At 28.9% G+C, this 16832-nt stretch overlaps 1 protein-coding gene across 1 annotated transcript in view; it reads right to left on the bottom strand.

The window, feature by feature from the left end:
• Window positions 1-1476: 1476 nt before the first annotated feature.
• BBS1 (Bardet-Biedl syndrome 1) overlaps window positions 1477-16832 on the bottom strand; it is a 41898-nt gene continuing 26542 nt past the window's right edge. The window contains exons 9-12 of the mRNA XM_075367702.1: window positions 12940-13061; window positions 8851-8985; window positions 3402-3537; window positions 1477-1511 (exon numbers count right to left, since the gene is read on the bottom strand). Of these exons, the coding sequence (XP_075223817.1) occupies window positions 1477-1511; window positions 3402-3537; window positions 8851-8985; window positions 12940-13061 (428 nt within the window). The remainder of the gene's footprint in view (window positions 1512-3401; window positions 3538-8850; window positions 8986-12939; window positions 13062-16832) is intronic.

Genomic DNA, 16832 nt, shown 5'->3' on the forward strand with positions numbered 1-16832 from the left:
AACCTGTGAGGAGTGCGGGAAGGACAAGTGCTAAGCGAGTCTGGATCTGATAGGCTGCCCCGGGAAGGTTAACCCTTCAACAGATTAACATGCCGGTAATGTGGAAAAGTAAGTCGGCGTGTTTCAATGTAGCGGGAGGGATCCGGACGGATAAGCTCCTTAGATAGGAGCAAGAAAGGGTGGGCAAAGACTTTACTCATAGCACTTCAAGGTGATAGTGCTATCCTAAAACACGAAGAACACTCTCCTTGTGGATGCTAAAAAATATTCATGGAGGTTGGGAATGGCTATGAGGGGTGAGAGGAGGCCATCATTAAAAAAGAATTTATGCACGCCTATCAACCACCTCGTCAGTCACTTTTGTCCTCCCGTTTCTGAACGTTTTGCAGGTTTTTATGATCGTGAGGTATGATATTCATTCTCATCGTATATCTCAACAATTTGATGAGGAATTTCGCAGCATGTGTAATTATTTGCTTACAAAAATCGGACTACCGAACGCAGTTCTGTAATCGACGAAACCGAGGAAACGGCGTGTTGAACACGATAATGCATATATACTGAATGATGTACAGAAGTGCTGCTGGGGGAGTGCTGCATCAAACACATTAATGTATTCCTTTCAGTTTTAAATACGGCAAAGGTGTATATAATTTTTTTATGCACTTGTTGAATCATGTACAGTAGTGATTAGAATGTAGTAACGTACACTTTTTTCAGCATCATCGTATATTCTAACACATTATACTTATTATATAATTATTGCATTATATTAGATGATACCCATATAGTTTAATTAATGTAATTTATTAATTTTTGTTTTAGACAATTAAATTTTTTTTTTTCAGATGTATGAATAAAAATAGAAGAAAAAACACAAAAAACCCATTACAACAGGAGCACTTTCATGATTTTTTTTCCTGCTTTTTAAGATCATTTCCTGCTTTTTAATAATCACTAACACTCCCCGTCCTTTTACTTCTTTTCTTTCACAATGCTTGTGTGATCATTTAATACATATTTCCAATTACTCAATTTTTTAATGACAAGTATGTGAGAATTAATTTCTTCAATATTTTATCAATGAAACATTAATAGGTGTAGGTTGATCTACAGCTGGCCAATGTGTTTGTTCTGTATATTTTTACTATATTTCAAAGATATTCTTCATGTGACTGGTGGGGCACGTGTGGAAGTAATGTGATTTTTTGTTATATCTTGATAAGACAGGTTTTAATTTCATTTTTGTTTCATGACAATATGCAAAATGTTTTTGGAGATATTGTTAAATAAAAATGGGCATTTCAAATGGGGACCCCTTTATAATTGTTACAATTTACTACAGAAGTTTAAGTTTTAAATAATTTTTTTTTTTTCAAAATGCATACTAGCAACCAAAAAGGATGAAAATATTTAAAATAAAACTCTCCTTTTTGGTAATCTGTTTTGCCTTTTATAAACATTTTTCGAAGTTCATCATACTTTATCATTTGTGAATTCACAAACACCATCTACATTTAATAAATAATTTTTAGGATTCATTTCTGATTTAATTTAAGTAAATACTTGTAACAATTTTTCATTAGTTACAGTGAAAAAAAAAAACACAAGCATTAATAAATCAGGATAAGAAATGTTTGTATGAATGAAATCAGAAAGATTTAAAGTAATAAATGGTGTTAACTTCCTTTCCGAATACTTTTTTTATAAGAGTTGATTGTTTTAAAAATAGTAATTTTGAATACCTGGTGTCTTATGAGAAAAAAAATACAAAAATTAGATGTTACAAAGAAAACGTTCAGCTAGTTAATCCAAAAAGTAATTGCTGTTAACTAAAATCTTGAGCATTAGGTAAATAAGTATTTCATAAATAATAAACGTATACGTTTTTCAAAGAATTTACATTTTTAGGATTTTATGTAAAAGGATAAATGAACTTATGATTTTTTTTCAAATTGTTTTTATTTATAAATTATAAATGTAAATATGGATATTAAATGTACATGAATGAGTCAACTGCAAGTAATTAAAGGACTTAGTGAATGCATTATTGTTGATTTGTGACATACTGTCCTGTCAGACACAACAGTTCAAAATATTTTGGTTTATTTATTTAACTTATTTTTTTTTTTTTTTATTATTTTCATTTACATTTTATTTGACATTTTGTTTTATTAAACATTTTAGATTAAAATCAATATTTCAATTTTTATTTTTATTTATGCTTTTGGAATAATTATTAATTCTACATTGATTTTTCAAAATATTCTCAGAAGTATAATTTATACCTGGACTGCTGCAGCTGTAAAAAAAAAATATATATATATATGAAATTATCTTTTTTGTAAAAAAATTTTGCTTAACTACAGTACCCATGTGTTGAGTTGTTCATGATAAAATAGTACAACTATGGAAGGAAGACAGAATACAAGCAAAAATTTAAAATCATATTATCATAATCTTTGTAGTCTGTCTTACGTTATCAGTTTAACTGATAATATAAGCCTTCATCTGAAATGTACACATTAGTAGCAAGTACAGGGAAGCTCTGACTTCAAGTTTGTACAGGGATTACTTGCTGTAAGTGAAATTTTGAAATGTGATGAACAAACTCATGAGAGAATCCGTTTGTTTTTATTTTTTCTGATTTCAATGGTAATTTGCATTTTACAATTTATTTTTTTGTGTAATTAAAGATTTTTTAAAGTGTATTGTACATTTAATTTTTCTTTTTAAGCGGCATTTACTGTTATTGTAATTAGTCTCTAAAAATGATAAAAACATGCATGCTAATCCTTGAAATATTCTGAGCATATGGAATTTTTAGGTTGTAAGGAGAATTTAAATTAATTATAATTAATATTAAAGTTATTGAAACAAAGTGTAAAACGTATATATTGAAGCTTTATTACATATAAATTGTTCTTACAGAGGATCTTAAGTAATTAATTTTGTTAAAGTAAATTATGTGGCTATTGGATTATCATTTTGGTTAAATATGACTAGAATGGTATTAACTGTACTGAAGAAGAAAATGAAAAATTAGCTCTTAAGAGTGCTCTGGAAGAAGTTACTGCCATTCTGCTGAAAATTCACTGTTATTTAGAACATTTACTGTGTAATATAAATATTAGTTGTTTATAGTTTTAAAGTGTTACATCTCATCATACTATTCATACCATCATTATATATTATTCACAGTTCAGTTAGGTACACAACTGAACTGTGAATAATATATAATTCCTAATTTTATAATTTTTTAATATTTACTATTTCACTTGACAATTTTGTAATGGTAATTTCTATTTAACAATTTTTTAAAGAACCACTTTAAAAATGTAACAATAAAAGATGGGAAATATAAGCAAAAAGAAATTTTAAGTAAAAAAAATTTAAAGTACCTGGAGGCATATTGATGACCGCAGATAATAATACCCTTGAAGCAAAAACAAGCACTTGTAAAGGACTAGCTATACCTAATTCACATGTCACCAGTGTTTCTAAACAACATGTTAATCCAGGCACTAACATTGGAACCTATAAAATAATACATGAATATTATATGAGTAAACACACCTTTGAAATGACAGTAGCAAGTAAATTCCCTGTTTTACTAGACAGCAAATTTATCAACCTATCTATTTATATAAGGGTACATATTAATTCAAAATTCAAATTTCTTGTTTACTCGAGCAGTTCAAAAAATTTCAAGTTAAAAAATTGATTTATACTATAAATTATACTAAAAAGACTGATTGAAATTATGTTGAAATACTAAAAAGATATATAAGCTAATAATTTAACTTTATTAAAATAAATTTATATCAATTGTTATAGAGAAATATAAACAGGTTTTCATAATCACATGTGTATTTGAAATGGATGAATTAATTTTTGTTTAATTAGTTCTATACAGAAATCATCTTAACACAAATGATTAAAAAAGAACTTTACAAATTGTAAAGTTCATGGATATTTTCTGTGAAAGCTTACAAAATCTATGTCACAGATTTACAAATGTAACATAGCCCACAGCCACAAAACTTTATTGCCGTGGACTATATTTTTACTAATTATTTTTTTAATCCCAATCATGATTTCATTCACATAAATAATGATAATTTTGTAATAGTTTTTTCAAACTTAATAATTAGATAGAATTCTCTCTAAATATAAATTATGCCACATGGAAACTCTATGAACAACAACATAAATAACTGAGCAAAATAATTATATGCAATCTTAAAAATTGAGAAAAAAATGGGTTCCAGAACTGTGTCTGCAGTAATCTGGGGAAATTGTTGTAAACTCAAAAAATTGGTTGTCAAAAAACACCCTTTTGACTAAATTTTTTTCATTTTGGTATAAATTTACTTTTATTGCTAGTAACCAAATAAAATTTGAAGAAAAAGTTTGTAGAGGATTTAATTCTGAGAAAATTGGTGTAATTAAATTCAATAATAAAAACTGAATAAAATTTAAAAAACTAATATTTATTGAAAACCAAACACAAAAAAAAATCTGAAAACCTTGCACTGTGAATGATAAGTAAAGTGTTAGGCCTATTTCCCTCAAAATAATTACATAACAAAATCTTATTATTGTTTAAATCATAGATTCTCAAACTTTCTTGCGCACTGCTCACATTGAGAATCAAAAATGTTCTAGTGCCACCCAAAATGTTGATCAAGCATCTAGATCAAAACCCTTTAATTTCCATATTTATTTGTATCAACACATTGCTCAGATCAGCAGATATGCAGCATTAAAGACAAAACTGACCTTTTCTCTTTAAAGTGCAATATTTTGGTTCACAAAAATTATATAGAGAGAGAGAGAGATACAAAAAATTAAGTTAAAGCTAACGTTTTAAGCTTTTAAATGATTTTAATGCAATTTTCTGTAAAAGTTTCATTTCCCCCATGCACGCGAACTAACACGAAGAAAAACTTTCAAATTTTTAAAACTTTTCTTCTCGCTTATTTTTTTTTTAATTTGATGATTTTTGAAATCTGAAGTATACTGTCAAAAAGTAAAATATTCAAGCAATCATTTTCTTTATTTGTCTCTCTAAGCTTCTTGGTTGCAAAGTTAAAGTAATTTGAATACAATAATTTTTTATCATAAAATATGAGTGTCCTGTTAATATTTTGTATCTCTTTCTATGATTTTTGTGAACCAAAATATTGCACTTTAAAGAGAAAAGGCCAGTTTTGTCTTTAATGCTCCATATCTCCTGATCTGAGCAATGTGTTGATACAAATTTTAGTTTGCAATATCAGGAAAACATAATTTTTACCTTTCTTTTTTTTTAATCAGCCATTGCTTTCCTAGTCTGCCTGAACACCCCCAATTTTCTGTGGGCCTTCTACCACACGCTCTGAAGGCCGTCATCACCCACAAGGGGGTGTTATCGCCCACTTTGAGAACAAATGGTTTAAATTATTTAATATACCACAATAATTAATGATAATATAACACTAGCTGCTCAAAATATCCATTTCCAGTGTCAATGCACATTTCAGCACAATGATTTACAGATCCAATGGCCTTCTCCAGTTTCTTGCAATTTTGTTTAATTGTTGAGCAGCAAACATAATTCTGTGTAAAAGTTTATTTTCATTGTCAGATTTTTTGGCATAGATTAATGCCTTCATGTGTCTCCCCACAAAGAAATCTAAAGGATTCAAATAGGAGATCTAACAGGCCACACTTGCGAACATCCTCAGTCAATCCACCTGTTTGAAAATGTTTCATTGAATATACGTGGAGATCAAAATGAGTTTGTAGATAGTCTAGCTAGAAATCTATGTGTTTTCATATTATCAGGGTACATCCACGAGAGAAAGCTCATTTTGAAGAAAATGTAGAGATAGCTCTCTAAATTTCCTTAATGGGATGCCTTTGTCAATGAATGAGGACATGAGGTTTAATCAGAAAATTTTCTGTTATTACATGGAACCAGACATTTTTTCTAAACTGATTTCAGAGGTTGTGTGGGGATTGTCATTATTCCAAATATATTATTGTTTCTTGTTATTGTTAATTCTGATTACATGAAAATTTTGCTTCATCAATGAGGAGTATATTTACAAGGCTATTGCCTTGTGGTTATCTTTCAATAACCACTGGCAGTAACCGATTCTCTGATGGTAATCATGTTCTTCCAGATTTTGTTTGTTAAAAATAAATTGGATAAAGATCTTCATGATGTAATGTTCTCTATATGCTAACATGCAATTTGCAAAATGCTTGTTTTTTAAAGGATTTTGTTGTATCTGTTTATTTCTATTACTTCCTGTTCTTAATTTACTATGAATGACCTTTCTGTCAGTTTTATATGAGTGTCCTTAAAATGTTTTATATGAATACCTTAAAATTGGGAATAATTTGGTTAGGAAATTGTTAACAATACTCCTCAACAGCTTCTCTAGCATTACTATTGAAATACTTGTAGATATAAATGTATATCTGTGTACTCCTCATTTTTAAATCTACAGAACATTTTTTTGTGTTACTGTTCCAAAACTCTTACATAATACAAAAAAGAATACTGTACAAACGATTACTATACTAAAATCACTAATAAAAGTTGGCATTCTTCTCACTTACATGTTACACAATTTAATTTCATTGATAAGAGCTTAATATAGCACTATTACAAGAATGTTTAAGTAGTCAATCAATAGCATGTCTTGAATTTTGAAATGGAACACATACCACTAATATTATATAGATTATTGTTCCTAGTGACTAAATAATGCTACTAAGAAACAAATAAAAAATTAAATATAATATAGAAAAAAGAATTTTTTTACTCGTTTATAGTTTAAGGTTATCAGAAATTTTTTAATTTTGTTTAATCTGTAATAAAAATGTATTTTTTTAAATTTACTCACATTTTATTGACTTTAATTATATCATTTGTCTTAGAAAGTTCCTAAAAATGTGTTGAAGTTTTATTCATTATTGGAGAATTAACAAGTAAATTTATGCCAAAAAGGCATCTTTTCAAGTTCAATTTTTTGAACGTTATAATTTTCTTGAAAGCAGTTTGAAGATTTTTTTCTTGTAAACAGTTCTTGATGTTGATACAGTTCTGCAGCCCACTTTTTTCAATTATCCATGTAAGATTGAATATAGAACAATTAATTTTGCTCAATAATTTGTGTCTGTAGAGTTGTAGTTTAACGTTATTTGAGCTTTAAAGCAGATATCTGATCAAAGTTTTTTGCTGCTTGTAGCTCTAAAACAAAGCAGACTTTATGTTTAAATGATTTTTTTTTTCATTAATTTGATGAGAGTTGTAAGCCAATAAAGTATGACAGAAAGTTCCTGAAACACTCTACACACTCTAGAATGAAAAAAAAATAAATTAAATAAAAAACTTTGTTTATAAATTTATTAGTTGAAACAAGGAATTAACTCAAGTCAGGAGTTTAATAAATACTTCACATATTCCTAAAATAATTTTAGTAAATTTCATGGGTTTTAATTTTTGTCCCCTTGAAAGGAAATCCTAATACATCCTAAGAAGTTAAATCAGTTTCAATAAGAGAATAATGGCTATTGCTCAAAATTGTTTAAAATGTTACAAAAAAAAACTTTACCATACTTTAATAAGCTCCAATTTGTATTCTCTAAATTTGTCATACAATTGTTAAGAGAGAGAAAAAGAGCTTTCCATAAATATTTTAAATAAAGACAACATAAATTTCAATCAGGATTAAGATAAATTCATTTAGTTGGATTTATTAAAATTGGTTCACTCATTCTTGCATGAAACAAATACATTTTTTGAATTTTAAGTGGCAATATAAAACTACTGTAATTTACAAAAATCAAAATGTGGCTTCAGCTGAATTATTAGCAATAATTAATTAATCAAATTTTAATTATAAATACAGAAAAAGTTAACATTTGAAGATTTTGAATGGCATATGTTACATTATTTGTACTTCCTTGTACAAGGTATTGCAAATGCAAAAAATCTAGGTTTTCAGATTTCAACAGAAATATCCGTTTTGACCATCCCTGAATCCATTTTGACTAGTTTCGGCATGACATTTGTACATACGTACGTATCACGCATATCTCAAAAATGATTAGCCGTAGGATGTTGAAATTTTGGATTTAGGACTGCTGCAACATCTACTTGTGCACCTCCACTTTTGATTATAGTCGATTGAACCAAAAGTCTCTAAAAAAGCTCAAAATCCCCAAAAATTTGAATTTTGGACTCTTTCTTAACTGTATTAATAAGCCCTAATTGAGAGCTTTTCAAATATATATATATAAGTGGTGTTTATTTTTATTGGTTCCAGAGTTATAGCCAAATAAAATTTTAATTAATGAAATATTTGGTTGTTACAAAGGGAAGGGTTAATTGGTTCGAGTCAGATTTCATCTCTTTTTTAAAATTTTTTTTTTTTAATTTAAATATATTGATTTATTAATAATTAATTATTAATCTGTGATTGTAAAAAAAATTTACAATAAATAATAATTCAGTAATAACAAAAAAATAAAAATAAAAAAAAATGTAATAAAAATTATATGAAATTTAATAGGCGTACAAGAAAGTCATTTGGTGTCCACAACAAATTTTTTATTACAATGAAAATAAATTATGAAACAATGCAGATGCTGTGTCCAAAACCAGAAGAAGTCAGGTCATGATGATCATAACACCAGACTAACACTGCTTTCACTTAAAAAATTAAAATAAATAATTAACTTACATAATGAGAAAACTACCAAATGTTTAATTAATATGAGTGACAGAAAAGTAATTATAAAATCAATATATCTTATATTAATATTCAAATAAATAAAATATTTTATTCTTACAGGAATGTATGGTGTGTGTATAGTGTACAGCTTAGGATCATAAAGAAACGTTATAGCCAATCCAGCAGGAACATAATCATTTGCCATATTTTCTAGAAAGAGTTGAATTTTCAATCGAGGACCCAATCCTAACACCTATGAAGAAAAAAAGTTAATATTGAAAAATTAAAGACAATCCCAATATGCTATCCAAATAATTTTTAAAATGTTACTTTTACACTGCAACCAAATTAATGTCATAAACAATGAACAATGAAGAAAAACTAACAAAAACTTATATGATTTTTTTGTTATTTTGCATTATGGCTCATGCCTCGACACCAAACAAGATAGAAAACAAAATTCAATGTAAGAACCCAAAGACTAAAGCTCAATCTTGTTACATAAAACTTTTATTAAATAACAACCTCACCATTTCTTAATGTCTCTTTCTCTCCTTAGACAATCATAATTCTCTTTCAGCTAAGTTCCTACAACTTTATAAGATGGTATACTTTCAATTGCCAAGTTTTTGATATCCAAATTTACTCGCTTTATTAACATTCCTAGATTATCTCAGCAATAACCCTAAAAAAAAAAATATTGACCCAAAAAACTTGAATGTAATTATGAGTCGCTGTCAAAAAATTAGTTGCACTAGCATAAAAGAAGAAAAACAAAAAAAATATTTATGACAGTTCTTTTGTTGAAAGTACAGTCCTGAAGTACAATTGAAAATTTACTTTTCTGCGTGATCCCCAAGATTATTTAAAGATATATTATAGCAAGAAGTTTTTCTGTGGCTTTGTTGAAAAATTTGTCCCATATGTGATAACCATACCTGTAATCTATGTTAGACTTCTTTGTCATATGATATCACTGTTTAATGAGGATCTCTTTCTGAGGACAAACATTTTGAAATCATACATTACAAGGACTCTAAGAGAGTGTACTCACACCAGCCAGTGATATATTTTCAGGATGCCCTTCATGATGCGTGTATGTTGCTTTATTACACAGAAGCACAATATCTTTTGCGGGATATCTGGGCAATCAATATCATCTTAACCACCTTTCTCATCCTTTTTAAGATTTCACTGAATGATTCCACTTTAACTGAAGAAACCTTTGGCATGAATTCAGTATGCATAACACCTTGTTTATCAAAGAAAAAGTTTAGCACATAATATCAGCAGGAATAAATTTTCATCACCTTTCAGAGGTGGAAAATGCAGATGTCTCTGCTCAAGTGAACTCCATTTTTTCAGGTGAAAATTGATGGATCCAACACTATTCTTTCATAATTTTATGCAAAAAAATTACCTTCTTCCTAATAATTTAAAAATAGATGAGCCATTTGAAAACATTATTCTTGTACTGAACTGTCAGTAAACAATACCCACTGAGTACAAAGTTTCAGACATTTCAAAACTCAGATACAATATTGTGCACACTTCCATGTGAAATACCCAAATAACTCAACTATTAAAAAGTTAACAAAACAAAAATTAATTCAACATTCATTGTTCATAATCTAATTCAACTTTCATTCATGTACTTCAGTTGCTATTTTGTCCACTGTGTTTCATCTATTTACTAATAACAGTTCATGAACCCATTCATTATCATCATCCATTGTCAAAATTGAACACCTTCCCTATTGGTAATCATCTTTGAAATTCATGCATCCATTTTTTAACAATCATTTTGTGATGTTTGGTTAAAAATAATATCTCATCATACACTTCACTTAACTGGTAATGAACTTCAGCTGCATTATACCTAACTGCTTGCAGAAACCAAGTACCTGTGTGGACTTCTAATCTGGATGTTATTTGTAACTCGTGCATTATATTTGTGGTTAATAAAACTTCTACCAAACACATTGAATTGCTACAACTCAGAAAACAGAAATAAAACCAATGTTGCTAGCAACTTTCATTAAAATATCTCTTTAAGAAAAAAACAATTTAGGGAATACATCTAATATTTTGACTACTCTTAATAAGTATATATGAAGAGAGATTAGGAAATTCAGTTTTACTTAATATGCACTTAAACCTTCCTGTCAGGACTTTTCATATGGGATAGAAACCATAAGTTCATAATTAGACCCTCATCAAACCACAAAATTCCATTAATCCATTTCTAAAATTCCTACTTTCTTAACAGAGTTCATGAATTGTTCATCCAAACCATAGAATATTACTAAGAAGGAAGGAAGAAGAATATAGCTAAAGGATGGATGTAAGAATGGATGATCTACTTACAGAGAACCAAGAAAAAAGGCAAATAGTATTATAGTAAAATATTACTGATCAACAACTTTTCATCAGTTGATAATATGCTGCAATAAATTCTTATTTCTCTAGTTAATAAACAGCCATTCATGAACAATCTAAGGAAATCTTAAGTAAACTTCTCATCATCCCTAGACATACGAGTATGTGGTGTGTAGAAGAAGTGTAAAACTGAAATCAGCCAGATCCCTACTGAATGTCAGAAAACTTACTTCTTATTTACATTAGTGAGCACTAAGCATCAGGTAATGCCGATGGCTCAATGTCCATGTTATGTCACACAGTACCCACAATTTTTATTTTTTGGAATTGTTTTTAAGGTCCTCTCTTTAATGTGATCTCTGAGAGAGCTTCTCACACACTGTTTGCTGCAGAGCATGAGCAGAGTGTGCTCTAGTGATTCATCCTTGCCACAGTCCCCACTGGCCAAGGAATCGTTTAAATGGAATCAGCAGAGATACTGTCCAGTAATGAATGTGGCCAACATGCGTTCTAGCCATAAACGTGGCAGTTGCCCTTGGTGTATTACAGAATAGAATCAGATTAGTAGGTTCTTGTTAAATTTCGTGTAGATCTCAATCTGTGTCTCTTGTTCTCCATCTTTCTATTCAAGTTGCTCTGAGTATGCTGGCAGCTGCCCTCCTGTATCTGATCAGGGAAGGAGTGAGAAGTTGGAACAGCTGCATATTTGCCGCAGCTTTTGCAATTTCATCAATCCACTCATTACCTAATACCCCACAATGTGCAAGTGTCAATCAAAATACCACTCTTGATACTATTTTTTTATTTGTGTCAAGACAAACTTATTCTCTACCGTTCCCCAGTAATATCTAATTAAATGGGTCCCCAGGATCCACTTTTTTCAGAGATTCTATGGTCGATTTAGAGTCTGAAAGGATGCAGATATTCATAGCATTAATATCAGGCATCCTGTCAGGGCTGCACTGATGGCCACAAGTTCAGCGACCTTGCTAGAGGTTGATTTTCCAGGAAAATAATAGTGCTCACCTGCATTCTCCATGTAATATCCAATACCAGATTTGGCTTGGGCCAGGTCAACTGACCCATTGGTGTAGATTTTCATGAACCTGTCATATCTGTTTACTAGCATTTCAGTAAGTTTCTTGTCTTAGAGCTTCTGCTGTTTGAGACTTATTTATTGCAGTAGAATTCCAGCAATGCCTCCACTTCCACTACCTCCAAAGGTGATTCTGGGTAGCAAATAAGGATTTGTTCAGGGGTCACTGAGTATTGTCTGTGCCTGAATGGTAAGAAAAAAATTTCATAAAAAAATTTATTACAATCCTCAAATAGAACATTACTTTGCATTAATTAAACAATTATTGTAATTAGAAGATAAAATATGGATTTTTTTTTTTTACTTAAAACATTCAAAATTTTAAGTATTTTTTTCTGCAGAAGACAAAGTGAGAATAAATAATACTAATGAAAGAAAGATTGAATAAAATAACATAGTTATTCCATGACAGTATTAATGTGTTCTTTTGCTGTAACTCTTTTTTTTTATTAAGTATAATTTTTAGTATGAATTTTTTCAAAGTACACTCAAGTTTTAAGTAAAAATAATTACATAAAAAATATAAATTATTTTAATTCTTTAAAAATAAAGTAAAAGTTTTTTCAAGACTGAAAGAAAGCACTTTCTTTATATTGAACTGTTGAATCTGCCACCAGGATAATTTGTATTCAGCTAGATGAATATACTAATCTAAAAGTCTCTCATGATTTAAATTATAAAATTACCCTTCTTTGAGCAACTAATACAGTTTTAAGCAAATAAATTACATACTTGTGCAGTAAGTTTCAGGGCTTCTCTTTGACAGACAGAAGAACTTTGCAAACCATGAAGGTACGCTTCACTTGCTGCAACACTAAGACCAATCCATGATCTTTGAAAAAAGCTATGAATTTCTGAAATCATTTAAAAAATTAATATTATTACAAAAGTACAAGAGGGTTTAATGATTAAATTTTTATATTCTAATATCACAGTTTGCATTGTTACTCTCACAATAAATTTTACATTAAAATAGTACAAAATTTGGTCTTTAATTGGAATATAAAACAATAAAAATAATAATCTTTTATTATTTTTCTTTTGAATCAAGTTTTTCTGTAATAAATATTTTAATTTTTCTTTGTGATGACCACTTGGTAAATCTCTGTTTTTGTGTAAGCACCATTGTGTACACAAATAATATTTAATATTCTACAAAAAAAAAATTGCTTTATTTTATTTCTTTAAAGATGTGTTTGATGTTTAGGCATTCAGAGCTAAGTCTTGAACTCATCTATCTGAATGTATTATTTATCAGAACACGACTGTGTTATGTGAGATCTTTCAAGGTTGTACATAAGATTTCAATATAATCAGCTGAAGTCTTGTTTGGACATCTATAGTCATGCTATGGACCCTAAATCTTTTTAAGAAACAATTAATAAAATTATTATTCAGAAAATATCACCAATTTCATCTGTAAACCAATAGAACTAGATGTCAATTTTGCTTCGTTCCAGCAACATGATGCCACACTGTATTATTACTAGTAGGACATTGAGGCGCAGTTGCAGGTTATTTGAAAATTGGTTCATCTTGAAACATTTTTAGTTCCCCTGATCACCAGATTACTTTATTCAGGAATCAGAGAAACTTTTATCAAAAACAGTTATCACAACTGACTGTGCAAGCTAGAAAAAAAATTGATACTTATCTCATATGAATCATTTCATTAAATCTACTGAATAAAATATGTTTGGAAACAAACTGAAAGAAATCAATGACTTTACATCTGCACAAGAAGAATACTTGCACCTTCTTTCATAAGGTACCTTATTAATTTGTAATCTGTAAGAGATCTAACAATTAATATAACAGATATTGATCTATAAAGTTAAGTGAGGAGCAGATTTCTAAATGCTCAATATTATGTCAACTATTTTAGTTTCACGTAACTAAGTATTTTATCTTACTTATACATAATGAGGATTAACTCTTAAAATTATCACATGTAAAGAATCAGTTAAACATAAATTTAATTAATGTTTATGAAATAAATTAAAAGCCACAAACAATCAATATGAATAACACTATTACTAGTGATAGTAGTAGTATTATTATCCTAGTGTATTTTTTCCTTAGTAATATTGCAATATACTCACTGTTAAGAATCATAACATACTGCTTGTAACAGATCAAATGAGTTCTACTCTACACAATTCAATAATCATAAGAACATCAGATTATTATCATTGTTGATGTTTATCATTAACATCAGATAATGATGCATAACTTGTTATATACATGCAAGCACGGCAACCTTCATAACAGTTTTTTTTCCAGCAGGATAGTTCTTATAATAGGCATACAGTTTATTTTCTTACACTGCTACATATATTACATACATACATATACACTGCTTACACTATAACACAATTAAACTTCATAAAATCTCATGAAACAGACTTCCTGAAAAATATTCTGAACAAGGTATCAGAAATAACAAAATGATCTTCTTAAACTGATAATTCCAGAAAAGAACAACAGAGTATAACTGTTCATAAGAATTCAACCATTCGTAATTGTTTCTTTACTTATCATTATGTGAAATTGTTTTCAGTTATGATTTTGTTTAACATTATTAGTCTACAATCAACATTTCATCTACATCAAATATGTATAAAAAAAAGTATAGAAATTTTTATATTATTATATTTAAAATTTTATACTTATTTTATATATATATATATTTTTTTTTAGGTAGTTTCATAAGAAAGCTACCTATTGTAATGGGTATCATGATTTAACTTCCGGAAAAGTTTTACATATCTTAGTGTTTCACATTCCCCAGACCCCAAAACCACTGTCAGTTGAAAAGTTTATATATACTTTTATGTATATATATATTTCACTTTCTTGTGGACACGATAACTGCCATAATTTTGCGCCAATCACTTTCAAATTGATACATAAAATATAGCGACCCAAAATCTCGGTCGAGTTCGTTAATGGGTAAAATCAGACCATGGGAATGGATATGGGAGCTTTTAGAAAAAAAAATATTGCTATAACTCTTTTATTAAGTAAAATATCAAATTCCTTTAAAGTTCCGAATATTCATTGGATAAGGGCCTAAAATTTATCAAAGTAAATATTTGATATCACTAACTATTGGCCCAGAGGTGGGAAAAAATGCGGTTTCGAAGACCAAAAAAATAAATCATACCTTCCTTAATAGGCACAGTCGAATCGGTTTAAAGTGGTCATTAGTCCTCTTAACATTACCTAAAACTTTTGTCTAAAACAATTTTTGATATGACCAACCCTTACGGCAAGGGATGATCAAACTGTTGCTGGAATTGTAAGAAGATGGGGCTTGTCATATACTTAATATGTGAAATTTTTTTCACATGCAACCATTGTCATATTGAGTAAATTTGAAGTTTTTCTTACTTTAAGGTGGAAACTTTTTTATTCCCTATTTAGCCCTGGTGAAATCTACCTCTGCCTCTGATGTGCTGAAAGGGATTTTTTCCTTTGGGTTTAAAAAAAGTTGTAAAAATAATAAAATCTCTTCTGATATACATTCAAAAAATAGTATACACACTGATAAGTATATTGCTAACAATAATTTTCATTCTACGACAGCTTTAAATCCTATCATGGCACCTAGTTTAAAGACCAAACTATGTGCCACTTGGCTTGAACACTTATCGCAAAAATAAGTTTTATTAAAAATAAGCTGAGATCAGTGATTTACTCTTTTTCTGTTTAGTCTCTAGCACCATTGTAAGGTATTACTTCAGAAGATGAATGAGGATGATATGTATGAATGTAAATGAAGTATATTCTTGTACAGTATTAGGTCAACCATTCCTGAAATGTGTGGTTAATTGAAACCCAACCACCAAAGAACACTGATGTAGTAATCAAATTCATATAAAAGTAACTGCCTTTATTGGGATTTGAACCTTAGAACTCTCAACTTTGAAATCAACCGATTTGCAATGACAAGTTTACCACTAGACCAACCCTATGGGTCATGAATGATTTACTAGAACAAACATTGACAGTAAACAGAAAAATTTGAGAAGAAATTTAATAAATGCAACAAAGCAACTTTACTTCAGAAAATAGAGAAGTAGGAACAGAGAAAGCACGGACCGTGATAGCATATTGCCCTCTTAACAGCAACATGTAAAAAATATTTTTTTAAAATAATTTTATTGCTACTGTGACTATATCAAGAAAACTGGTCTTGGTCCTTGAAAACTACTTGAGAAAAAATAAAATTGAATTCAACAAAAGAGCAGATGTTTATAAACACAATAACTGTGTAGTTATATCCTCATTTAATTTTGTTCATGGTAGGGATACCTTTTTATTTCATTTAAGTTTCATGTTATTTGTATTTTGAGATAAATTTCATCAATCCAACCTATATAAATGAGTATAAAAGATGTTCATTAAGTCATAGTGTGCATTTTGGATTGGAGGTTTCAGTGGTTTAAATGTTTTAAGCAAAATTTACTAAGATGATGACGATTGTTTGTATTTTCTACCTTTATTCTAAAATCACTGATAAAAATACTTGTTTTATAGTGTTTTTTAAGTACTATTCATTGGTCAATTAATACTACTTTTATAATTACTTTTTCTTTTTCATTTTGTTTTTTTTACCTGTA

The sequence above is a fragment of the Lycorma delicatula genome, chromosome 5, assembly GCF_047948215.1.
Source record: "Lycorma delicatula isolate Av1 chromosome 5, ASM4794821v1, whole genome shotgun sequence".
NCBI classification, from domain to species: domain Eukaryota; kingdom Metazoa; phylum Arthropoda; class Insecta; order Hemiptera; family Fulgoridae; genus Lycorma; species Lycorma delicatula.